This window comes from Muscardinus avellanarius, assembly GCF_963383645.1.
Source record: "Muscardinus avellanarius genome assembly, chromosome: 15".
Classification (NCBI taxonomy): domain Eukaryota; kingdom Metazoa; phylum Chordata; class Mammalia; order Rodentia; family Gliridae; genus Muscardinus; species Muscardinus avellanarius.
In genome coordinates, this window is record NC_137801.1 from 85,858,077 (window position 1) to 85,884,313 (window position 26,237).

Consider the following 26,237-nt stretch of genomic DNA (forward strand, 5'->3'; position numbering starts at 1 on the left):
ATCGCGGAAATAAAAATAACAGATTAAACTTTATCTTCGAGGCGGAGGATGCGTCCTGATGGCGTCTGTTCAGAAGGTGCTTCCAGCCCTGGCGTGCGACCCCCCCGTTGGCAGTGGAGCGTTCCCTCGCTCCGAGGCCGGGGCGTGCCCTCCCAGCGTGCTCTGCGCGGAGCCCGGCGATGGCGGCGACTGCCTCTGCGTGCTGGCTGAGGGTCCGCGGCGGGCTTCGCCTGCCGCTGGTGGGTCGGCAGGCGGGTGCGTGTCAACCGGCAGCTACATGCAGGTAAGAGGAGCGTCGAAGTCCATGAGAAAGACCCCGGATCACCTAGTTCTAGGTTTCCCCGCGAGCTGTGCAGTTGCGGAGGACGGCCGTGCGCATGCGCGTCTCCTTGCAGACGTCCTGGAGGGCACGTGGAGCCGAGGCTTGGGTCAGGCCCGGGAGTTAGAATTGTCTGCAGAACAAGGGCCCTGCTCTTCTAAAGCTTATGTACAGCGAGTGTGATCACCGCTAGCCCCAATCCAAACTTACAAAAGGTAATTTGTCGGGTTTTTTTTTTTTTGCGGCACTAGGGATTGAACCCAGGGGTATTCTACCTCCGAGCTCCACCCCCGAGACTTATGTTACTTTTTATTTTGAAACAGGGTCGCACTAAGTTGTGGAGGATGGCCAGGAACCTTCGATCCTCCTGTCTCAGCCTCCAAAGTCCTGGGATTACATGCGTGTGCCACCAAGCCCGGCTGGTCATTTGTCATTTTAACGCAGTAGGGAGGAACGGGAAGAAGTGGCCGATTTTCTTAAATCAAAGTCTGTTTATGATGATTGTGTGCTGGTTGTAGGGCCTTTGGGCCAAGGAAATTCTCCCGTTCTCAAAAGCGGGAAGGCTTTTTTAAAACGTCTGACCTTTGGATCTGGCGATGAGGGTCTGAAATATGTATTACATGTTTTTTCTAATTTAAGCCGGATGTTGTGGGGCACTCTTGTAATCCCAGTACATGGGAGGCCAACAAAGGATTACAGGTTCACCTGAGCAATTTAGTGAGACTCTCTGCAACCTGGGGGTACTGCTCAGAGGTAGAATGACCCTGGGTTTAATGCCCAGTACCACCAAAAAGAAAAAAAAGACAACCCTGCGTGATGGTGGAGAACAATCTCAGTACTTGGGGTGAGCTGAGACAGGAGGATCACAGGTTCAAAGGTAGCTATAGCAACTTTGCACACCCTCAACAGATTAAGGAGACCCAGTTTCAAAATAAATATAGCCGAGCATGGTGGTGCATGCCTGTAAATCCCATACTTGGGAGGCCGAGACAGGAGGATTGCAGGTTTAAAACCAGCCTCAGTAATTTAATGAGACTTTGAGCAACCTAGTGAGACCCTGCTTTAAAATTTTAAATGGGGGGTTAGAGGTGTACATTGTAGGCAGAATACCTCACATTCAACCTCCAGTGCCCTAAAAAGAAAAAATTTTGAAAGAGGCTTGGAGTATAGCTCAGAAATGGAACGCCCCTGGTTTAAATCAACCCTGTACAAAGAAAAGGCTGACATCAGATACCACAGGACGAAGTACTTTTCTAGTAATTATATCTTAATTTCTGAAAAAGCTCTGATGCTGTTTAGGAAGGGAATATACAAAATGCCAAATGTGTACTCTTATCTGTGAGGTTGACTGTATTTTTAGAATGTCTAGTAGAAATGTAGTTATTCATGAATTAGATGTTTTAAGACTCATTCATGGGCCAATAATTCTTTATTTTGGGTAACGAAATTTTGAGCCTCTGTAGAATATCAGCAAATCCTAGTCTGAATTAGGCCTGTGTACATGGTATATTCCTGGAAGTGAAAGGTAAGGTCATGGGTGGTCTTGGCTTGGCCATAGTTGCTTTAATGGAGGAAGGCCTCTACTGTCAAGATGATGTTGGTAAAAAACAAGAACTCACTGAAGTGTTCTCTTAACATCAAAGTGTTGTAGGTTCCCCAAACAAGAATCCACTGTATTTCAAAACAGCCTCTCAAATCGTTCCGTGCAATTAAGAGTTTCCTTTTATATCCAGATTTTTTTTATATATAATTGGATTGCTTGCTTCAAAAATCTTGACCATCTTGTGTGTCTTCTATGCATCTTCTAATGTTGAGCATTCTGGTTAGGCCATGTTTTTTCGGTATACATTTAACTGATCATATATACCCAATTTATATGATTCATGATAATTGGGAATTTGGGGCTCAAAATACACCTGAGTGAAGGTGAGCTGGGAACTTCATTAATGAATATTAGCCTTTATTTTTTGCAGATTGTGTTCTGGAAGTGTGGCCCTCTCAAAGGCTGGAGGAACTGGTGTGACAGGTATGTTGAAAACAGTATTGAATGCCGGGCGTGGTGGGCAAGCTTGTAATCCCCGCGCTTGGGAGGCGGAGACAGGAGGATCGCGCAGGTTCGAAGCCAGCCGCGTGCGCTGGCTTAGGAGACCCTGTTTCCAAATAAAAATGTAAAAATAGGTCTGGGAGTGTAGCCCGGAGGTAGAAGGGCTTCCAGGAACCCCAGTACCGCCAAAAAAAAAAAAGAAAAAAAGTATTGAAATAATTTTACTTTTTTTCAACACGTCGTATTGCTTTTTGTTGGAATATTCCTAGACTGATCCTTTTTTTTTTTTTCCTCTCATTAAGGGATTGAAGAAGTAGTCATTCCTAAAAAGAAAACTTGGTGAGTATCCAGTGCTGTTCCTTCAGTAAGTGAGTCCTAGATCTGAGCGAAACCTGAATGTCGGGTCAGGAGGCAGAGACTGGAAGAGCAGCAGGCGCTGTCCCCGAGGGAGCAAGTAGCATGCCGAGTGAGGCCGGTTTCAAAGGAGACTTAAAAGGACTTTCTGAACTGCTTGTGGGCCAGTATGTGTTAAAAGTGGTTAATCATGAGCAACATAGAATTTTTTTTTTCCCCTCTTCCTCCGGTACTGAGGATTGAACCCAGGGGCATTCTACCTCGGAGCTATACCCCCAGCCTTATTTTTTTTTTATTCTTTATTTTGAAACAGGATCTCACTAAGTTGTGGAGGGCCTCACTAAGTAGCTGGGGCAGCCGCGAACCTATGATCCACCTGTCTCAGCCTCCCAAGTGCTGGGATCACAGGCGTGCGCCACCATGCCTGGCTCATCACATAGATCTTAATAAATAATCGCTGTTATCTCAGAGCTTTGGAGTATAACCTTTTAATAAACTCTACATATTTATTTACTTACTTTTTGTGGTATTGGGGATTAAACCAAGAACATTTCACCTCGGAGCTCTACCTCCAGACCTATTTTATTCCTTATTTTTGAAACAGGAGCTCACTAAGTTGCAGAGGGCCTCACAGGTTGCTGAGGCTGGCCATGAACTTGCTTGCAGTCCTCCTGTCTCAGCCTGACAAGCATGCACCACCTCGCCCAGCTTACATATTTAATCCAAAGTTGAACTTCTGGATGTCCTGTGTATGTTCTGCTTTTAATTTTTTGTGGCGTTAAAATATTTACCTGCAAGCCGGGCGTGGTGGCTCACGCTGGTGGTGCTGAATCCGGAGGATTGTGGTTCGCGGACTCCCTCAGCTACTTCGGCCCTCTGCAACTAAGTGAGACTCTTGTTTCAAAATAAAGAATAAAACATAGGGTTGAGGGTGTAGCTTGGAGGTAGACTGCCCCTGGGTTTTATCCCCAGTACTGCAAATAAAATATTTCACTGCAGATTTATTCAGGTTCGTTTCTGTCTTCCCTGGCCTGAGAGAAACAAGAGCAGACAATGTAGCCCCCTCAGTGATGATTTTCCTGATGCCACACAGCATTTACCAGCTCATTGGACCTCTCCCATGTTATTTTTCTAGCAAATGGCTCCCCCCCCCCTGCAGTATTGGGAATTGAATTCAGGGCATTCGACCTCCAAATGATACTCCCAGATCTATTTTTCTTATTTTTCATTTTTGAAACACGGTCTCACTAAGTTTCAGAAGGTCTCACTAAGTAGCTGAGGCTGGCCACAAACCTGGATCCTCCAAGTCTCAGCCTCCCAGGTACTGGGATTGCAAGCTTGCGCCCCCACGCCCGTTTTGGACCTCTCTCTTTGAAGAACTTACTAGAGGGAATACAAAAGAGGGAGCGTTTGGAGGCTGTGCCCCAACCTAGTTGAGTTACCTGTATATTTTATGCTTTATAGGCCTATCACCTATGTACAACCGTACACACGTAGAAGGAACATAGATCGTGACACAACAATGGTTAGGTTGTACTAATCAACTTGACTTTCGTTGCAAGCAGAAATTTCTCAGCATTTCTCAGCGTCTTAAAATGGGTATGACTCTTCGTGGTATCAGGATAACCTAGGGATCTTGTTAAATGTGTACACCTGCAGGTGGTTCCTGTGATGCTCAGGCAGGAGCCCACAGGTCAGGTAGAGTGGGGACTGCTCGTGAGTGTCGAGCGGTACGTGTCGGGTTTACCTGTAGAAAGGTGCCGTCAGGATAGGGCAAGTGACGTGCTCCCCCGTGCATCCGCAAGCTGATGAGGAACTCTTATAATCTATCAGCCAAGAGTGGCTATTACATTATTCATATAGCTGGGGATGAAAGCAAAAGGTGAGGTGATGTGAAAATTATGTGAAATTTGAATTCTGTTTTTGCGGGACTGCGGGTTGAAGCCCAGGGGCATTCTACTCTGAGCTATACCCCAACCTTATTTTGTTTACTAAGTTATGTAAAGCCTAAATAGCTGAGGCTGGCCACAAACCTGCAATCCTGTCTCAGTCCCAAGTACTAGGATTATAAGCGTGTGCCACCACACAGCTTTGTGTTGAGTTTTTTGAGTGACACAGCCTCTTGTTAATGAATTGCCTGGCTGCTTTTATGCTAACTTCAAAGACTCAAGCCGTTTGGATAGTGCCATATGGACTCCAAAGTCAAAAGTATGTGTGGTCTGTTCCTTTCTCAGAAAAATGCTTAGCCCCCTTCTCCAGCCTCTGACTTCCAGGTAAAGAATCCATACTCCTAGATCTGGAAGAAGCCTTAACTAAGGTGGAGCAGGCTTATAATCCCAGTACTGTGGATGCCAAGACAGAAGGATTGCAGGTTTGAAGCCAGCCTCAGTAACTTAGGCTCTCAGCAACTTAGCAAGACCCTGTTTCTTTTTTTTTTTCTTTTCTTTTTTTTTTTTTTTTTTTTTTTTTTTTTTGGTGGTACTGGGAATGGAACCCAGGGGCCTTCTACCTCCGGGCTACACTCCCAGACCTATTTTATATTTTATTTGGAAACAGGGTCTCTTAAACCAGCTGAGGCTGGCTTCGAACCTGCGCGATCCTCCTGTCTCAGCCTCCCAAGCGCTGGGATTACAAGCGCGCGCCACCATGCCCGGCTGCAAGACCCTGTTTCCAAGTAACAGGGGCCTAGGGGTTTGTCCTAGAAGTAGAAGACCCCTGGGTTCTAGCCCCACGAACACACATACACACGCATATACACAACACATGCAAAACAGAGGTAGAGGGGATGGATGGCTAGAAATTCTCATATACAGTAAGAAATTCTGTACCAGGAGGTACATGTGCATCGTCAGGAGATTCAGTGCGGATGCATGTAACAATCCTCCATGGTCTTCTATGCAGCTGAGTGAAGAGCCACCAGTTGGGATAGTAAGGGTGACGGCAATCTGCAAAGCCGCCGTACAATGCCCAAAATGTAGGTGAGAAGTAGCAAGTGGGGATCCCTGTTCCCGGGCTGTGGTGATGTTGGAAGCAGGCCAGAGTGTAGGCAGCAGAGGGAAGAACGTGTACTGCTGCTTTAGGCAAAAGGACTGGACAGGGTCCTCAGTTTCTGACTTGTCTCAGTAAGGTCTGGGCGGCTGCACTAGGACCGGTGTGTACGGTGTGAGGGTGCTGAGCCTGGCGAGGGTTAACGCGGTACTCTTGTCCTTAGGGATAAAGTGGCTGTTCTTCAGGCGCTTGCATCTACAGTAAACAGAGTAAGTGGATTTTCAGAGGGTTTTTTTCTTTTGTTTTTGTTTTCTGGTAGTGGGAGTTGAACCTGTGGGCTTTCTACCTTTGAGTTACCCCCTCAGCCCTTTGCATTTTATCTTTTAATTTTGAAACAGGGTCTCACTAAGTTGCTAAGGCCACTTGCAACCCTCCTGAGTGCTGTATCCAGGGATGTCCTACCACTGAGTTATACCCTCCCACCCCTTTTATTTTGAAACAGTCTCGCTAAGTTGAGCAGGCTGGCCTCAAACTTGTAACCCGCCTGCCTCTACCTCCCAAGTAGCTGGGGTTACAGGCATGCACCACCATCCCCAGTTCACAAGGTCTTAATAAGATCTCCTGAGAAAGATGCCTGTCTTCTCCACAGGATCCCACAGCTGCCCCTTACGAATTTCAAGATGACCCTTACCTCATACCAGCATCCTCTGTGGAATCTGTGAGTATTTTCATGTAACACTTGTGTTGTTTTTATTCTACTGGTTTGTATACAAAATTACATATGTCATTTGATGGTTAAAAAAAAGCCTTTGAAAAGTTAATAGATAATGATACATTGGTAGGCTTTATAAAAGATTTAGATTTTTTTTCTTTGTTGAGTTTTAGCTTTTTTGTGTTGGTTGAGGTTATTTAGTGGTATTTATTTATTTTGGTAGTGGGGATTAAAGCCAGAGGCATTCTATCTCTGAGCTAAGCTATACACCCTGGCCCTTTTATTTTTATTTTGAAACAGGGTCTCACTATGTTGCTAAAATTGTGGTCTTGAACCTAAGACCTTCCTGGCTGGGCCTCCAGAGTACTGGAGTTACACTCCTGGCTACCTTTGTTTGTTAATAATAGGTCCCTTTCACACTGGAGCAAAGCACTTGTTTTGACTGTATATATTTGTATAAATATATCAAAGTATACATCCAAACTGCTTATACCAAACTTGAAATCATGTTACAATTAGTAGAATAATTAGGTATGTGAAGTATTGTAATTTAATCTTTAATTACAATTCCATGTATTGTTAACATTTTTTCTCAGGGGGAAAATGATTCTTGCTGAGAGTATAACTTGTCTAAGTCAGTGCCAATTTATATCTAAATCTTTTTATACAGCGTTCATTTTTATTGGCAAAGAAGTCGGGAGAGCGTGCGGCAAAGTTTATTGTTAATACATATCCCAAATATTTTCTGAAGGACATCGCCGAACCTCATATACCGGTAAGGAGAGGTAATTGTCCCTTTTCACAGAAGGCCGTGTGCGTGTGGATCTGATCAAATTTTCAGTGCTGATGCTCTGGTCGCCATTTGCGTACTCTAGATATTTGAATGAAAAGCGTTTGATAGCGTTCTTAGTTCCTTCTGAGTGTGTGCTGCTGGTTCCTGTGCTTCCCATCTGGCACCCGACACACCTAGGCCTTCCCTGCCAGGTTCCTCCTCCCCCCGCCTCCTGCAAGGGCTCTGTCCACTCCTTACATGTTGGGATCTTAGGTTTCCGTGTTCACTTGTCATCTCCTTAGTTTTCTGCACTGTAGATTTCTAAAGTCTGTCATACTGCCCCCGTAGGGAAGCTGTAATGTTGGGGGCGAGCAAGGGTGCATTGGGGGTGTTGAATTGAAAATACGGAGCTGGCAAGACGGCCACGGCGGTGCTGAGGCACGTTCTTTCTGAAGGAGACTGGCGCGCCGGTGAGGTGGGGATCTGTGGTCTCCGCTGTACCGCGTCGGCAGCCCTTGCACTTGTGTAGTATTCCTGTGTATCCGGCCCAGCTCCTCTGCCGTGAGCTCCAAGCTCTTTCCAACAACCTTTGTTCTGCAGTCACGCAGCGAGTGTGCAGGTAGATACTGACCTGAGGACTCATCTTTCTACAACCACGCCCTTCGCCACACACCACCCTGCTTCCCGAGATGCACGCCCAGACACGCGCAAACTGTGCTCTTGGCTAACCGGTGCGGTTGTCTTGTTTCTGGGTTCCGCGTGCTGGGCGAGCGCACGGAGTCGAGCACCCAGCCTAAGCCAGCGCAGCGGGTTCAAGTGGTGCAATCGTGGACCGGGACACGGCGGCCACGCCACTGTTGTGTGTGGCTCTCCTTTATACTTCTAACTACTGTTTGCTCTCTGCTTAGCTGCGGGCCACTTGCTTAAAGCCCCCCAGGGTGCCCTGCTGTGGGGGTTGGCGCCACTTACATGTCGTAATGGTTCTTGGTGTTTTTAAGTGCAGAGGATATGCAAACTCACTGAGCCACACGCCTTCCCCGTAATGATTCCTAACCTGCTCCCATTAGGCTGGGAGTACGGTTCGAGAAGAGACTGCCTTTCGTTGTATTCCCGGTACCTAACTTAGCGGCCGGGGTAAAGCGGCACCGTTTAGAAGGTGTTCGGGTGAGGTGGTAACAAGGTCGAGTGGCTTCCTTGGCACTGAGTACTGAGAAGTAGTGCCAGGTGAAGGCGCCTTCCTCTGGAAGCTGGGCGAGCTCTGCCTGCTCCGGCACAGTGGGGATCGTGGAGGCAGGCAGGCTTCGGCAGACACAGGCGGTGAGGTTGGCCTGAAGCTAGAACACAGGGTATTTGGACATGGGTTAAATATTTACATTTGGGCATTGAAAAATTCTTAAGGTAAAGCCGGGCGTGGTGGCGCACGCTTGTAATCCCAGCACTTGGGAGGCTGAGGCAGGATCCCACAAGTTCAAAGCCAGCCTTAGCTACTTAGGCTCTCAGCAACTTAGTGAGACTCTCTGTTTCCTAATAAAGTATAATAAAATAGGTCTGGGGGTATAGCTGGGAGGTAGAAAAAGCCCCTGGGTTCCACCCTCAGACCACCAAAAAAAAAAAAAAATTAATTAAAAAATAAATTAAAATTTACAAAATTCTTAAGGTAAGAGATGGTCAACTGTGGTAAACTATCTTCTTGTTTTAGCCTGGAGAAGTATTTTTGGTTTGGTCTTTAAGGTTTTTTAATTTAGATTTTCTAGCAAACTGTTCGTGTGAAGACGATCCGTAGTGCCTGTTGCGGGAGACAGATTAGCGAGTGAAGCTCCTTCTGTGGCATCCGCGTTCGTCCTGCTTGCTCCCCCACGGTGCCTGTTGTCGTAACGAGCCGCCCTTTTTTTCCAGTGTTTTATGCCTGAGAACGTTGAACCTCAGATTGAAGACGTGAGTGAAGCGGCCCTGGAGGAGCGAATCAAGTTCAAAAAAGTGAAGGCCTCTGTGGACATGTTTGATCAGCTCCTGCAAGCAGGTGCCTCAGCCTAGAAAGCCCCACTAGGAACATGGCGCCACAGTCGTGGGGTCTGTTAGCTTTGAGAAAGAGTTGCAAGGACTACTGTAGGAGGGCTGTGGTATATGTTTTCACTAATATTTCATGTTCTGCTCGAGCTTCATTTTGAAATTATTAGGTAATACTTGAGAGGCTGAAGCAGAAGGATTGCAGGTTTGAGGCCGGCCTCAGCAACTTGATGAGACCCTGTTTCAAAATAAAAAATGTGGCTGGCGCGTAGCTTAGAGATAGCCTGTGGTTTCAACCTCGGTGCCGCACACCTCATGCACACACACGGTTATAAGCAGATAGAATCACAGCTTTCTGAATTTGTTGTGCTCTTACTCTGTAGCATTGGGAGAGAAACTCCACAGCCAGTTTTCTTAGTTCCCATTTTTAACATTAGGTATGTACATACTGTGTGTAGTTTCTTGTTCCTTTAGTTATGTTCAGAAGGCGGGGCCACGTAAAAAGGCAAATATTTGAAAAGGCTGCAGCACTAAACTGGGATCAGGGACTTCGATGCCTCTGCTCTATCTGCCACTAATTGTTATTTGATTTTGAAATATTAATTACTCAGAGCCTCCAGCGCTCGATCCATGGCTCTGAGTTAGACCTGAGGTGCCTCAGTGGATGTGCGCCCTGGAAGTAGCCCTGATACTTACCTTGAGGGTGTATGTTTGGTAACATCAGTCAGCTGACATTGTTGACGATTTTAAAGTCCAGAGCGCTGTGGCTGAGAATTTCTCTACATCGCCTCCTGGGCATCAGAGGTGGCACTGAATGCCGCAGAAAATGAGACTTGTCTCCTTTTACCCGCGCTGCTGTGGTGTATGCAGACATTCAGACATGTTCTGTGCTTTTGTTTTGGTGGTATTGGACATTGAACCCAGAGGCACTCTCGATCTGTGCTTCACCCCCAGCCCTCTTTACTTTTGTTTAGAAACAAGGGCGCTCTGGGCAACTGAGGTTTCACTAAGTTGCTAAGGCTGTCCTCACACGTGTGAACCTCTTGTCTCAGCCTGCCAGGTACTGGGATGACAGGAGTGTGCCACCGTACCCGGCATATTCATGTGTGGGGTTTTTTTTGTTCTTTTTTGTGTGATACTGGGGGTGGAACCCAGGGATTTTTCTACTTCTGGGCTCTAAGCCCAGACCTATTTTATACTTTATTTGGAAACAGGATCTCAGTAAGTTGCTGAGAGCCTCACTAAGTAGCTGAGGCGGCTTCGAACCTGTGCGATCCTCCTGTCTCAGCCTCCCAAGCGCCGGGATTACAAGCATGCACCACCATGCTGGGCTATTCATGTTTCTAAATGACAATTTGTTAGAGCCGTAGCTTAGTAACAGCCAACACAGCAGGAGAGGGATCATAGAAAATTTTACAAATACCAAACACTGCTAGGCATCCACATACTAATGTAATTCTCCAGCATCATACGAGCTGGCGTGTTTCCTAGTAATTTTTGTAAAGGAAGTTGCCTGTTAGGTCATTGCCAGGGTCGCACAGTTCTGAGGTGGGAGCCCCCTGGAGTTATGCTTAGAGCCTGTGCCCTCGGGACATTTCCTTGCTTTTCTGGGCATTTAAATTTCCTTGTGGGCAGTTTTACATGTCTGAGTTCATGTGGGTTTTTTTGGTACTGGGGATTGAACCCAGGTGTGTTCTACCTCCGAGCTACACCCCCAGCTCGAAATTTTATTTCTTATTTGAAAGTAGGGTTTCACTAAGTTGTAGAGGGCCTCAGTAAGATCCCGAGTCTGTCCTTGAACTCACGATCCTCTGGTCTCAGCTTCCTAAGTACTGGGATTATAATTATGCATGGTCACACTTGCTTTTCTTTTTCTTTTCTTCCCTTTTTTTTTTTTTTTTTTTTTTTGCTTGTGGTACTGGGAATGGAACCCAGGGGGATTCTACCTCCAAACTACACCCCCAGTCCAATTTTATTCTTTATTTTGAAACAGGGTCTCACTAAGTTGTGGAGGGCTAACCTCGAACCTGTGATCCTCCTGTCTCAGCATCGCAGGTACTGGGATTACAAGCATACACTGCCACGCTTGACTTGCTTCTCTTTAAAAATATTAAATTCTATCTTATACTTCTGCCTTTTTCCTCCCTTTTCAATGAGTTCCAAGATGGGACATAAAATTTTGAAGAACAGTAGCTTTTTATGTTGTGTTTAGTGGCTCTGGGAATGGAGTGAACATGTTTTTAAAGGGCTACAATAATTAGACAGCCTGAACTTTCCAGGCAGGATTCTGGCAGGGCTGGGTCCACGTGGGATCGGTGGGTCTGGCCCAGGCTCCCGGTGGTTGGCAACGTGTTTGCTTGGAGACGGTGGCTGATGCCGGAGAGCTGCTTTGTGGCGGCGAGGACGGGACGTGAGCGTGGCGTCACACTGCATCTCGCACTGTGATGTTTTTGTGCCAAACTACCTGCTTGTTGGGAGTCTGTTCCTGTCTTCATTGCTCTGCGTGTAAAAGTTGATGTTCAGGGCATGTTCACTCATGATACCGTGGTGAACGGTATGAAATATGTAGCTAGGGGTGCACACTAATGGGAAAGGTGAAGAATTTTAATCAAACAGGTAGGATTTCGAGGTGTCTGAAAGCTCTTTTTTCTCCTACCCACAGGAACCACTGTCTCTCTTGAAACAACCAACCGTCTCTTGGATTTACTGTGTTACTATGGTGACCGAGAGCCACCTGCTGATTTTTATTTTCAGCAGACTGAGCAGTCAGAAGAACTGGTAAGCCGGGCGTGGTGGCGCACGCTTGTAATCCCCGCACTTGGGAGGCAAAGACAGGAAGGAGGATCATGCAGGTTCGAGGCCAGCCTCGCTGGCTTAAGAGACCCTCTTTCCAAATAGAAATATAAAAAAAATAGGTCTAGGAGTGTAGCCCGGAAGTAGAAGGGTTTCCAGGAACCCCAGTACCACCAAAAAGAAAAAACTGGTAATAGCTTTTGTGACTTCGTCTTCCCTCCAGACCATCACTTGCTTTAAAAGACAATTTATGCTGGGCGTGGTGGCGCACGCTTGTAATCCCAGCACGCGGGAGGCTGAGACAGGAGGATCGCACAGGTTCAAAGCCAGCCTCAGCTACTGAGTGTGGCTCTCAGCAACTTAGTGAGACCCTGTTTCTAAATAAAGTATAAAATAGGTCTTAGAGTATAGCCCAGGGGTTTAACAGCCCCTGGATTACACCCCCAGTACCACAAAAAAAAAGTAAAATAAGAAATGAAAGACAACTTGCTTTTCTCTGACTTACCGAAAGAAATTAGCTGTATGACATAAACGTTTCAAACTTCTCTTAGCCGTCTGGATCTGTATTTCCCTAATTTATTTGAGTTCCTTTTTGCCTTTGGATTATTAGAAATGGGACTGCGAGAATGCATCCCATTGTTTACCTTTATCTTTTTATGATCTATTCTAGGAACAGACCACAGAGGAAGATAGAAAACCCAGGACAAAGGCTCATCAGTTTGCAGTTACTTGGAAGTATGTTACATATAGTAGAACCTTGTATTACTGTTTCTTCTGGTGTTTAAAATAATCACCATCAAGCTGGGCGTGGTGGCGCACGCTTGTCATCCCAGCATTTGGGAGGCTGAGAAAGGAGGATCTCGGTTTATGGCCATCCTCAGCTACCTAGTGAGGCCCTTTGCAATTCAGGGCGAATCTGTTTTAAAAAAAAAAAAGAATAAAAAATATGACTGGGCCGGGCGTGGTGGCACACACTTGTAATCCTCGCGCTTGGGAGGCAGAGACAGGAGGATCGCGCTCGTTCGGAGCCAGCCGTGCTGGCTTGAGACCGTTTGCACATAAAAAAGTTATAAAATAGGTCTGGGAATGTATCCCGGAGGTAGAAAGGCTTCCAGGAACCCCAGTACCACCAAAAAAAAAAAAAATATGACTGGGGTGCAGCGTGGAGGTATAATGCCCCGAGGTTCCATCCCCAGTACCACACACACACAAAATGAATATATATATGTGTGTGTGTGTGTGTGTGTGTGTGTGTGTGTGTGTGTATGCCAAAATTTCCTTTTCAATCCTGGATAATCCCTCTAACTACAAACCCCTGGGAAATTTACTTAAAATCTTTGACTTGACCCATTTTGAAGACAGTAAGAACATCTCTCTCTAGGTAGTGAGGATTATTTGAGATTCTATACATAAAGTGCCTGAAAACTTATGCACTGACAGTAAATGGCGGAGCCGCTGGTTTTCCTTGTTTCCTGGTTCACGTTCATTCTTCTGTATCTAGACCCCAAAACAGTGCTGAGAGGATCTTTGCGCTGATGCCAGAGAAGAACGCACATTCCTACCGTACCATGATCCGAGGGATGGTGAAGGTGCGTTGTCTTCTTTAAGTTCACTAAGTCAACCAGGCAGTCCTTGGGAGGCTGACGGGAGGGTCACAGATACAAGGCCAGCCTTAGCAGTATAACGAGATTCTCTGCAACTTAGTGAGACCCTGTTTCCAAAAGAAAAAGGCTAGAGTGTAGCTTCATGGTATAACGCCTCTAAAATCAGTCCCCAGTACCACGAATACAAATAAATAGTTCACTAAGTCAGTGTTCTTCACTCTGTAGAGATTGAGTATCCTATGTTCAAAATGCTGGGGACCGTAGGTGTTTCAGATTTGGTAATTTTTAAGATATGGACTGTGCATATATTTAGCAAGGGAGAGATTTTGGAGACGGGATCAAATGGAAATGTAAAGTCCAGGCGGGCGTGGTGGGCACGCTCGTAATCCCAGCACTCGGGAGGCTGAGACCAGGGGATCGGGGTTTGTAGACAGCCTCAGCCACTTGGTGAGGTCCTCCACAACTCAGTGAGGCCCTATTTCAAAATAAAGAATAAAAAATAGGGCAAGGGGTGTAGCTTGGAGGTAGAATGCCCCTGAGTTCCATCCCCAGACCCACACACACACAAAAATTCCCAAATAAAAATAAAATGAAGCCGAGTGTGGTGGCGTACGATTGTAATCTCAGCATTTGGGAGGCTATGACCAGGGGATCATGGTTCACAGACAGCCTCAGTTACTTAGTGAGGCCCTCTGCAACTCAGTGAAAAACCCTGTTTCAAAGTAAAGAATAAAAATTAGGGCAGGGGGTGTAGCTCGGAGGTCAAATGCCTCTGGGTTCCATCCCCAGACCCACACACACAAAAGTAAAATTCGTTTGTTTCATATGTACTTGATACACATAGCGTGCAGGTGATTCTATGCAATATTTTTGTGGTCCTGTGTTTTGTGTGTGGCCTGTCACATGAGATCAAGTGTGGGAATTTCTACTTGTAGCAAAATGTCAATGTTCTCTAAATTTGAACGTGGAGTATGGCCGATTCAAGGTTAGGAATGCTCAACCTGTACTAACATTCTGGGTCACAGCAGTTGTCTTTGGGCCTGTCCTGTGCATTGGAGGATGTTCAGGTAGTCCCTGGCCTATGCTCCCCTGCCCTCAGGATGACAGCTGACACTGTCTCCAGGCCGAGCCCAGGAACCGGGTGTGAGCCGTGTCGCTGCAGTGTAGGCTTCCCGAGAGCAGCAGCTCGCTCTGTTTTGTTAGCTTCTGTATTTCCAGCCCTGGAACAATAGCTGAATTCACTGCTTTTGTAATGAATGGATTTGATGACGCCCGCCTTTTTCTCCCCTTCAGCATGGAGCTCACGCACAGGCCATAAACCTGTACACTGAGTTACTGGACAACAAGCTCCGGGGTGAGTGTGAGGGTCTCCTGTCGCTCCTCTTCTTTTCCTCTTGGGAGCCTGGGTACAGTCTTGGGTCCTGCCTCTGTCTTCTCCTGTGGCACTGGGACTGGAGCGGGAGCAGGAGTGGAGACGCAGCCCGGGTGTGGCACGCATTGCAAGGGATGCCGGCCGCGCTTGAGTGCTGCTCTCCCTGCTCGGCCGCCGTTCCGCCTGAACTTCCTTAATGCGTTTTCCTTTACAGCTGATGTATGGACCTTCAACGCGCTGATCGAAGCCAGAGCACTGATGGCGAATGAGAAGTTTGAGGAAAAGTGGAGTCATATTCTGGTAAGGGGAACTCCTCTTTTGTCTCCTGCCAGGCCCTGGGTCTCTTACTAAACATTGAGGGGTGGAATCGGCCTCCGCCGAGCATCCTCAGAGCCGTCCCTGTGTTGGAAGCGCCCTTTACCCTCAGTAGCTGCTCTAACAGGAAGGTGAAGTCGTTTGACTCGGTGCACAGCTAGAATTCATGAAGACCTTGTTCACTTTATTTCACACAGCTTATTTTTGTGTGTCTTACGAAAGTAATGCATATGTAATGTCATTCCTGTCAGATACTTTAAATTGAAGCCATCAGATGGAGCCCTATCTAGTTCTTTAGAATAGAAACATGTTTTTATACCATACGGGTCTGTTGGTGGCTTGTGTCTTTCTTCAGACGGCTTGTTAGGTCTGAATCCCAAAGGCAGAGTCGCTGGTTCTGCTGATGAGCAGACAATTCTTAAATTAGGGAATAGAGTTACTATTGTGCTTTAGACATAGCGAGGAAGCTGTTTTTCTCTCCTTTTTTAATGAAATAGAGTTTTATGGCAGTTTATGTACCGAATCATAAAAAAATACATGTTGCCTTTGATTCAACCAGGATCTACTAAAGCACATGGTTGCACAGAAGGTTAAACCAAATCTGCAGACTTTTAACACCATCCTGAAATACCTCCGGAGATTCTATGCCTTTGGAAGATCGCCAGCCCTGCAGACCTTCCGTGAAATGAAAGCCGTGGGAATCGGTAAGGAGGCTGAGCGCCGCGCACACAGACGCTTCAGGCCGCACGCGCAGAGGAGCCCGCGGTCCCCTTGCTGTCTACATTCTCTGTTGGGAATTGGCTTTCTACATTTGACCCGCTTGATTACATATCCAGAAGCCCTTCCTCTCTAGGGCTCCAGCCAACCACAGACTAAATTCTCTGGGGAAAAAAAATCTAAAGTACAGACCTTTGTCGTACATAGTCTTTATGCCCTAAGAAGCACAGTGCGACCGCTGTACAACTGTAGCGCCTACAGTATATAAGGACTGCGTGCCTCCGGATTTGAGTGTGCAGGGGTTCTGAAGTCACTTCCCCTGGATACTGCAGGACACTGGTCTTACCGTGGGAGCACCTGCATCGTGTTCATGTTCTTTAGAGCAAATTACAGTGTTGTTTTAGGCAATATTTAATGAATTTTTTTTTTGTTCTGAGAATCAGTCACAGTGAGTTTTAATTCCGTGACATTTTCGGTAGTTACTTTATAGGAAGTTGCTTTAGTGTTAAGACCCAGGAGCAGTAGGTATTTGGACGCGGTGGCAGTCCCTATCGTGACTTTTCACTTGTGTGTGGATTAGATGTGCTAGGAACAGGCGCCTCCTTGGTAAACGTTAGCGTCAGTGTGTTTATTTGTGTGCCTCTGTAGGCCATCTTTTGATGAGCTGTGCTTTCACTTTCTCTTTTTCTTCGGACCGCCTGATAATTTGAGAACCCTCGCTTGCGACATACCACCATATTCTCCAGGTGTTCTATCAAAATGGTATGTTTGGTTTTACCTTACTTTAATTTTGTGCAAAATTGATGGGCTTCCTTGAGTTTGTGTGATTATTTGTTGCAGATTGCTTTCTCTGCATAGTAAGTAAGACTAGAGAACTCAGTCGATAGATAGATGGTAAGCTTGCTTGTCATGTAAGCCCTGAGCTAGAGGGGAGAGGTTTTAAGTACTAACATTGCTGGAATGTAGAGAGGAATGGATAGGAGATATTTTAGCTTGGAAGTACTTTTAGTTTCTATAGTTATGTATCCAATAGAAGAGCCAGAGCCACATGTAGTTAATAAAATTAAAGCTTGGTGCAGGGTTGCATACCTATAATCATACTTACAATCAGCAGCTCAGGAGGCTGAGGTAGGAAAATTGCAAGTTCCAGGTCAGCCTGGGCAGCTCAGTGACACCCTGTTTCCACAGCTGGAGCTGTGGCTAAGTGTCAGGACAGCAAGTAAATAAAAAGTAAATAAATAAAATTTGCCTCCACACCGTGTGTGGGTAGTGGCCTCCGTATCCAGTGACGCAGGGATGCAGGTGCAGGGCATCCTCCTCGATGCGCAGTACTGCACAGAGGAAGGTGACCGTGAGCTTCGGTCTCTGGGGAGGCCTCCAAGCTCCGCTTCTCGTCTCCGGTTAGGTCACCGAGTTCCCGTGGGAGCAGAGCTCCGCGGAGGAGAACTGAATTTCCAGCCTTGCCGTGTAGGGGCCAGACAGGGACCCGAGTCCCCGCAGGGTATAGGTGAAGGCACCGCGCGCCTTGGCCGCGAGGAAGCCACGGCGGGCACCCGGGGCTCCTGAGACTCTCGCCACAGGCCCTTTCTGAGGAGCGCAGAGAGGGTTCGCCCGCCGCGACCCGTGGTGGCCTTCACCACAGAGGAACCTAGTTCTGACTGGTGTGGAGAGCTTATTTTGCAGGCTGTAGCTCACCCATAGGCAAGTGGTTTTGTTTTTGTTTTGATCTTTTTTGAACAAAATCAGATAGGTAGCATACTTTACCCTGGTGACAGATGAACTGTTTCCGGGATTATCCTCTCACGTTTTTCTCAGCTGTGGCTAATCCCTAGCGACACTAGTGTTTCTGAGCCAGGGTCCGTCCTGTTCTGTCCTCTGTGTGCTGTGAAAGTCGGAGGAGGACTCCCAGTTTGGCTCTCCTCTAGAAATTTACCCAAAGGAGAAAGCCTAACTGAAGAATGGTTTTATATTGGTTGTATATAATGGTTATATAATGATATAACTAATGAAATAATTGGGAATTTTTGCAACTGGCTAGCGGCAGTTAAAACCAGACGCCTCTGCTATGATCACAGCTGTACCATCACTTAGGTACTGAGGCTAGGGAAGGCGGTAAGTATTTGGAAGTATCATAGATGAGTCTTATGCCCTTTTTGATACTCAGCTCGTATGATTTTTTTTTTTAACAACTTGCCCCAGTCATGGATCCTACAGCTGACTTTTTTCTTGGCCTTCATATCTGGTCATACTTGAAGGAGCAGGAGTGATCACAAGTCTTGGTTTGTTTTCCCAGTGTGTTGGGTCGGTGAGGGATGGCGTGTACGGCGTTTGCCCCCGCTCCAGTGAGTCGGTCCTTAGGCAAACAAGGGGGTCTGGCTGAAGCACACGGACGGCGGCCTGCGGTTGCTTAGCTCTGCGGGTGCGGCAGCTCCGCCAGCAAGTGCTGGCCCACGCTGCTGAGCCGGCGCTGGGCACAGAGGGGCCAGGAGCAGTGGTTCAGGGTGTGACCGAGGACTCGCTCGCTTTCCTGTTCTTAGCAAGCTCTTCAAAAGGAAAATCCCTCATCATCTACGACATAATGAATGAGTTGTCGGGAAAGAAGTTTTCTCCCAGGGACGTGGATGATGGTATGTATAGAAACCGCCGGGTTGCTCCCCCCGAGACAGGGCCCGTCCCTCTGAGTTAGAGGCCTGTGTCAAGGACACGGCTTCTTCATTCACTTACTGGTGTTTGGGGTGAGCCTGGAAAAGCCAAAGTCTTTGTATGCTTCGGTCCTCTCGTTCCATAAACCTTACCTTGCGAATGAGCCGTTTTGTTGACGGGTTTTTATTAACTTTGCTCACCTGAAATCTGTTTTGTCCCTGTAACCAAGGCACCTCTGGGCTTTCCTTTCAGATATGTTTTTCCAGTCGGCCATGAAAGTCGTGAGTACCGGTCCTTGCTGCCTTTCCTCGTGAGGAGGTTCCTGCGCCTTCCTTCGTTTTCTTACCTGGAGGGCTCTCCCTGGAGTTCTGCCTTCCTGACTTGTCGGCTCATGGCTTTGCTTTTATTTTTCTTTTCGGCCTGAAACCTGTACTCTAAAATCACACTATCCCTACCCTGCATTACTTACCGTATACGTTGCCTTTTCCCACGCCTCTGGTCAGGTAAACTTTTAGAGGATTTTGTATTTGCCTATGATTTTTTTTAATTGAAAACTTGAATTTTATTTTATTGTGATACTGGGGAAGGAACCCAGGGGCAATCTACCTCCACACTATGCTCCAGCCCTATTTTTTTATTCTCTTATTTTGAAAAAGGGTCTCACTAAGTAGCTGTGGCTGTACTGAAACCTGCAATCCTTCTGGCTCAGCCTCTCAAGTACTGGGATTTCAAGTGTGCACCACCACTCCTGGCTTTGAATTTTATTTTGATTTCTCATAGTGATAATTATAAAACAATTTTTACAAGATTTTAGGATGAGTGCAAACTGCATCACGTTGCCTAAGAATAATTGTGCTGCAGTTTAGTGTATATCCTCCTATTTTCTTTCCTCTGAGTACTCAAACGTATGAGTGTCCACCCAGACACACAGTAGTACTGCACCGGCGGGAAGCGCGCTGGCCCGTGGTGGGCTTTGTTTCAGGTGTTGGCTTAGGACAGCGTTGCTGGTCTGAGGGTCCCATGCGTCTTGTGCAGGATTTATTTCAGAAGGTATAATTGCTAAGTCACTGGTTTTCACAGAGTGGGCTTTCTTTTCCCACCAGGGTTTGTGACTGTTTACTATATCGCCTGCTGAGCCCACTCAGCATGAGGATTTCTTGAGTGTTTCTACAAGGAGCTTTTTTTTTTTAAATGGGTCACTGTTTGACTTACTAGAATGTCAGAGTAATACTTACTACTTGCAAATTTCCAGTGCTTATCTCTTAGAGATCTCGAACTTGCTTATCAAGTACATGGCCTGTTGAATACTGGAGACAACCGGAAATTCATTGGACCTGATTTTCGCCGTAACTTCTATTAGTAAGTGTATTGGAAATGTACTCTTTTGGGTTTTGGCGGGGAGGTTGTGTGTGTGTGGTACTGGGGATGGAACCCAGCGACATTCTACCTCCAAGCCGTACCCTCAGCACCCCTCATTTTATTTTCATTTTTTATTTTGAAAGTCTTGCTAGGCTGCTAAGGCTGTTCTCAAACCCAAGATCCTTACCTGTCTCTGCCTCCCAAATACAGGAGCTGCAGGCTCCCGGCACCACCTAGTCCTTTGTTTTAATGAGTAGACTCTGCCTAGTTTTAATGAGTAGTACCTTGCCTAGTTCGGGCAGCCTCTCTGTCGTCTAACGCTGCATGTAACTGAGCACTCGGACATTAAAGCAGTGGTAACATTGCCAAATTTGGAAGTCTAGTGTATACTTGGAAGATTTTGTCTTTGTAACACTTTAAAATCCCCATATCTTACCTCTGTGCCCTGTATGTATTTTGAAATCATTTAGCAGGATGCGTCTTCGTGGGACTGAGTCCCTGAAGGTTTCCTCCCAGAGCCCAGCACAGTGGTGCCTGCCTGTTATCTCAGTACTTGGGAGGCTGAGACGGGAGGTTTGCAAGTTTGAGGCCAGCCCGAGCAGTGCAGTGAGGCTCTGCCTCAAGATGTAAGGAAGGGCTAGAGGGGGAGCTCAGCGATACAGAAATTTTAAACAAATAAACTCAAGCCAGGCGTGGCTGTCATCCCAGCCGATCAGAGACGGAGGCGGGAGGAGCGTCCAGAGAGGCCTGGGCAGCCAAGAGACTGTGGCTCAAAGCACAATCTTTTTATAAAGAAGCTGGGACGCAACTCAGTGGTGTAGCTCAAATCACTTCACACACACGCGCGCACACACAAGCGCAAAAAGGCACTAAGAACAACTAATACCGTGTCTGAAAACAAAAAAGACGATTTGTGAGGGTTGTTTTCCACGTCCGTTCTTCTCGTCGCCTGTTTTCCGTGGCTCTGGCACTGGGGGTGACTAGAGCACCTCCCTCTGAGCCGTGCCCAGGTCCTCGCCACATGGCCAGTCGTCCGGCCAGGTTGCAGGCTGGACCTGGACTTGACTCCGAAGCCTCCGCTTGCTCAGCGCTGGGACCGCAGGCCCGCAGCACACCCCGCCGCACTGCAGTTGCTGTTCTTGTTTGTGGTACTGGGGTTGAGCCCAGGGGTATTCTGCCTCGGAGTTACGTTCCTAGCGCTCTTTTATTATTTTATTATCATTATTACTGGTTTTTTTTTTTTTTTTTTTTTGCAGTAATGGGGATTAAACCCAGAGGCATTCTGCCTCTGAGCTATACCCCCAGCCTTGCTTTTTATTCTTTTTATTTATTTTTATGGTACTGGGGGTGGAACCCAGGGGCTTTTCTACCTTCGGGCTACACTCCCAGACCTATTTTTATACTTTATTTGGAAACAGGGTTTCACTCAGTAGCTGAGGCTGGCTATGACCCTGTGGTTCTCCTGTCTCAGCCTCCCAAGTACTGGGATTACAAGCCTGAGCTACCATACCCAGCTTTTTTTTTTTTATTTTGAAACAGAGTCTTACAAAGTTCGGGGCCTCCCGAAGGTTCTGAGGCTAGCCTTGAACCTGCGATCTTCTGTCTTAGCTTCCCGGGATTATGCGAGTGTACCACATGCCCAGCTCACACCGCATGTTTTTGATATGATATTGCTTCTCAGGACCTGGGTGTATGCGGAAGAGGCGGTCGTAAATGACCAGGCATTATTTGGGAGGTTAAGTGCAGTTACTGCCTCCTGGGATAAGCATTCACCTCTGCATAACTTTGAATTGTAAATATTTTAAAACTATGCATAGTACATCATTATATAGCTGCTGTAATTTTACTCATCGGTAACTTATTGTAGAGATTTTAGACTAGACATGTTCTCTCTCTCACAGCTCCAGGTTTTTCAGTTTGCTTTGTCTGATGGAACAGATCGATGTCACCCTGAAGTGGTATAAAGACTTGATCCCTTCGGTAAGATGGTTTGTTGCCGTTTCGCCTTACAGATGAGTTTGGGGTCATCTTCTCTGGTTAAGTTTGGATCCCTCCTGGCCAGGTGCTGTTTCCCCACTCGCAGACACTGGTCGACCTCTTGCAAGCTCTGGATGTGGCCAATCGGCTGGAGGTGATTCCTCAGATTTGGAAAGGTCAGTGTCAGGGCGCCGTTGCTTCAGCAGCCCATGTGATGACTGTGTGCACGCTCTTGTCAGGCTTGGCGCGCCGGTGCACACTGAACGTACTGGTTGACGTCTGCTGCAGGTCACCTGCTTGTGTTGCATTTTGGGTAACGAGACTACACTCGCATCGCAAGCGGCTGCGCTGGTTGCTCTGATGAGGCGCAGGCTCCGTGGTGTGCGGCTCTCGCGTGGTGGGACCCGGGGGAGGTGGGTGCTGGGCCTGTGGCCAGCCCTGCGCCTAAGGCCTGTGCTGCTGCTCTGTGCCAGTGTCGGCCCCTTTGGCTCAGGGATGACCACGGGCAGGGATAATTACGCTTCTACTCGACTGCCAGGAGGAAAGATGTGTTGTGGTCCTGTGTATGTTTGAAAATTGGCTGCAGGATGAGGCAAAGATGCTCCGGGTCTCTCGTGTTAGTCGGGTGTTACCAGAACATCGCTTTCTATCGGATCGGGGATTCCATGTCTGAGAAACAGACTAGTCCGGCTCTCCTCCTTCACAAGACCGTTCTAGCTATTATGAGAACACAGAATTCCCAGATGCTGGAAGACAGTGCCATACAGAAGCTGGGTTTCATTCCCAGCACCACAAAAAGAGGGGAGCTAGGTAGAATGCCTCTGGGTTCCAGCCCTCAGCAGTGCAAAATAACAAGTGCTGGGGTCGTGGCTCAGCTACACCACACCTGGGTTCCATCCCCAGTACCACAGGGGGCGCTTGGATGTAGCTCAGAAGTAAAACTGCCTCTGGGTTCAATCCCCGGAAACCTCCCTATGCCTAAGGTTGAACATTCTGTGACTGTGCTTATGTTCCTTTTTAAGATAGTAAAGAATATGGTCACACTTACCGCAACGACCTGCGAGAGGAAATCTTGACGCTCATGGCACGCGACCCACAGCCACCACAGGTAGGCAGCTCGGGACGCAGGCCTGGCGTCGTGATGGGATTGTGCTGGCCAGGAGCTCCTCTTCGCCCTGAGGCCAGCGAGGCCCAGCGCCTGGTTTCTTCTGCCACCCAGGCCCAAATGTCCACACAGTGTGCTGGTGGTGGGATTCTCTCCCTAAAGTCTCCTTCATTTCTCTAGTCCAAGGCACAAGAGCAATGGGAAAATAGCTGTGTGTCTTGACAGCCGTAGTCTGCTTTGGAAAAATTACCTTAGTCTAAAAGGAAAATTGAGCCGGGTGTGGTAGTGCACGTTTGTAATCCCAGCATTTGGGAGGCTGAGACAGGAGGATCGCGGTTCAGACAGCCTCAGCTACCTAGCAAGGCCCTCTGTAATTTAGTGAGACCCTGTTTCAAAATAAATAATAACAAATCGGGCTGGGGTACAGTTTAGATGTAGACTGCCCTGGGTTCCATCTTCAGTCCTGCTAAAATAATAAATAAATAAAAGGAAAATTGAAAGCTGGCCGTGGTGATGCATGCTTGTAATCCTAGTACTTGGGAGCTTGAGATATGACGATCACAGGTTCCTGACCAGCCTCAGCAACAGGAGGCCTCCTGCAACTTAGGCCCATTTCCAAATGAATAAGATATACTGGAGGAGTGGCTCCGGTAGCACACCCTTGGTTCAATCCCAGGACCATAGTAAATAAACTAATCCAGAGTTGAGTTTGCATGATGTAGCCAGTCAAGTTACTTACCCCGGACAGGTCGTTTTCTTGTCACTGTAGGTATGTGCCGTACACGTGATACGTGATATGTTCAGATGTAAAGTTACCCTGCGTGGAAGCGCAGGTGCCTGCTGTCCGCTGCCGAGCCTCCGCAAAGCCGCCCGGCAGCTGCCTCTGTTGACTCTGCGCCTCTCAGCTTCAGGTGGCCTTTGCCGACTGTGCCGCTGACATCAGACTGACATACGACAACCAGGAAGCCCGCCAGGCGGCCTCCGATTGGCCAGCGGGCCCTCTCCACTGCATAGCCGTCCTGCTCTTAAGGGCTGGGAGAACCCAGGAGGCCTGGTGAGCACAGACCACACGCGTGAGAGGGAACCGCGGTGGGCATCTGATGGCCAGCGCCGCGTGGCCATGGGCTGTCCGCTTTGTCTCCGAAGCGGCCCCAGGCTCAGGAGTGGCTCCACCGTGGGCAGGCCGTGATGATTGGCGCAGGGGTACGGACCTCAGCTGAGCCATGGGAGCTGAGTGTGCGTGTCTCGTCGTCGTCCCGCAAGTGGCAGGCCGGCGGCGTGCACGTGCATGAGACTTTGCCTCGATCTGAGCCTGCTGTGGTAATGGTGTGGGCAGGTGGCCCGGGCTGTGCCGCACGCAGCCCTCCCTGGGAGCGCTCTCCACGGGACACAGGGACACTCGGAGGGTGCCCGTGTGGAGGGAGGGAGGGAGCTCAAGGCCCAGCGCTGGTCCTGCTGTGCAGACAGGGCTGAGCCGGCGCCGCACAGGGGTGTGTCCCCAGGAGTGCGCGTGTAGTTGGAAGAAAACGCTGCGGCCATCTCTTGCCTCTGGCCATCTCTTGCCTCTGTTCCGTTGGTACTCAAGGTCCTTCCTGTCTCCTCTCGCACAGGAATATGTTGGAGCTTTTCAGGAAGCATAATAAGATCCCGAGGTAAGTTGAGTAATGGCCTCGCCCGGTATACACTGGAATTGGCCGCATAGGCCTGGCTTGCCGTGGGCCGGCTCTGCACACACCGCAGCCCCTGCGTCTGGATGCTGGTGGCGGGCAGGTCTCAGTGCACCCAGTGATTGTACTGAGTGAATGTGCGTGGTCTCTGGGCACTGGACTATGTAACTCGCCACCAAAGCCACTGTATTGGGGCATTTTTTCACCTGCAAGTCTTCGGCTGAAGGGGTTAAGGAGGTGTGTGGGGAACTGTTGGCGTTGTGCCTTTCTTTCTCTCTCAGAAACGAGTTGCTGAATGAGTTTATGGACAGCGCGAAAGCGTCCAACAGCGCCGCGCAGGCCGTGGAGGTCGTAAAGCTGGCAGGCGCCTTCAGCCTGCCCATCTGTGTGGAGCTCACCCGGAGGGCCCTGGCGGACTTCGCCATCACGCCAGAGCAGAAGTGAGCTCGAGGCTTCCTCCTTCCCTTCCTTCAGAATGCGGTGATGAGCGGTCACGCCATTTGTCCCACAGAGCAAGCTGTTGGGATCTTTTATTGTCTATTTTGGTGGTACTAGAGATCAAATCCAGGGACATTCCACCTCTGTGCTATACTCCCAGCCCTAGTTCATTTTTAAACAGGGTCTTGCTAAGTTGCTGAGGCTAGCCTTGAACCTGTGATCCTCTTGGCTCAGCCTCCAAAGCCTTTTGTGTGTGTGTGTGTGGGAGGCCATGGATATTGGTGGTTGAATCCAGGGGCATTCTACCTCCACACTGTCCGTGCAATTTGATTTATTTATTTACTTATTTATTTTTATTTTTTTGTGGTACTGGGGATGGACCCCTTCTACCTCTGGGCTACACTCCTAGACCTATTTTATACTTCTTAAGCCAGTGAGGCTGTCAAACCTGCCTCAGCCTCCCAAGTGCAGGGATTACAAGCGTGCGCCACCATGCCCAGCGGCACTATTTGATTTTTGAGACAGGATCTCACTAAGTTGTGGAGGGCCTCACAAGGTTGCCCGTGAACCTGCAGTCCTTCTGTCTTAGCCTCCCAGGTACTGGGATTACAGGCCCGTGCCACGACGCCTGGCTCCTTTAACTAGTACCCTGAGTACAGCCGCAGGATCTTCTCCTGGGCTGCGGTGTAACCCAGGTTCTTTCCTGATTGCAGAGCATCCTTGGGCAGCCTGGCCGCGGCAACCAGCGACAGTGACGGCGAGAGCGACAGTGACAGTGACGGCGACAGCAACCGGCGACCGCGGCAGCGGTGAGCGTGAGGGCACAGCTGCTGGCGCTTGGCATGGGGCAGAGAACATGGGTGCACATTGGTGAACTTGTTATCCTGGGGAACACTTGACACCAGCTGGCATAGGCTGAGCTCCTGGCACCGCTTCTAAGGCCTCTGCCACGGGCATAGAGACTGCTGTACGCCCGGGTCCCGGTGGGGCCGCCCTGCGCATGGCCAGCGGGGCAGACCGCGGCGTTCCCGCTCACCAGGCTCTTGCTGTG

General features: G+C 48.2%; 1 protein-coding gene across 1 annotated transcript; it reads left to right on the forward strand.

Annotated features, from left to right (window-relative positions):
- Positions 1 to 179: 179 nt before the first annotated feature.
- Positions 180 to 25,999, forward strand: PTCD3 (pentatricopeptide repeat domain 3; the record flags this gene model as incomplete). The annotated part of the gene is made up of 23 exons (XM_080711430.1): positions 180 to 255; positions 2,666 to 2,702; positions 5,929 to 5,974; positions 6,355 to 6,423; positions 7,088 to 7,192; positions 9,086 to 9,209; positions 11,859 to 11,974; positions 12,660 to 12,724; positions 13,491 to 13,578; positions 14,887 to 14,947; positions 15,180 to 15,265; positions 15,840 to 15,984; positions 16,709 to 16,759; positions 18,535 to 18,624; positions 18,893 to 18,921; positions 19,893 to 19,999; positions 21,901 to 21,979; positions 22,062 to 22,156; positions 23,003 to 23,084; positions 23,987 to 24,135; positions 24,692 to 24,733; positions 25,030 to 25,188; positions 25,900 to 25,999. The coding sequence occupies 23 exons, from the start codon at positions 180 to 182 to the stop codon at positions 25,997 to 25,999; spliced, it is 2,001 nt and encodes a 666-aa protein (XP_080567556.1).
- Between the last annotated feature and the right edge of the window lie 238 nt (positions 26,000 to 26,237).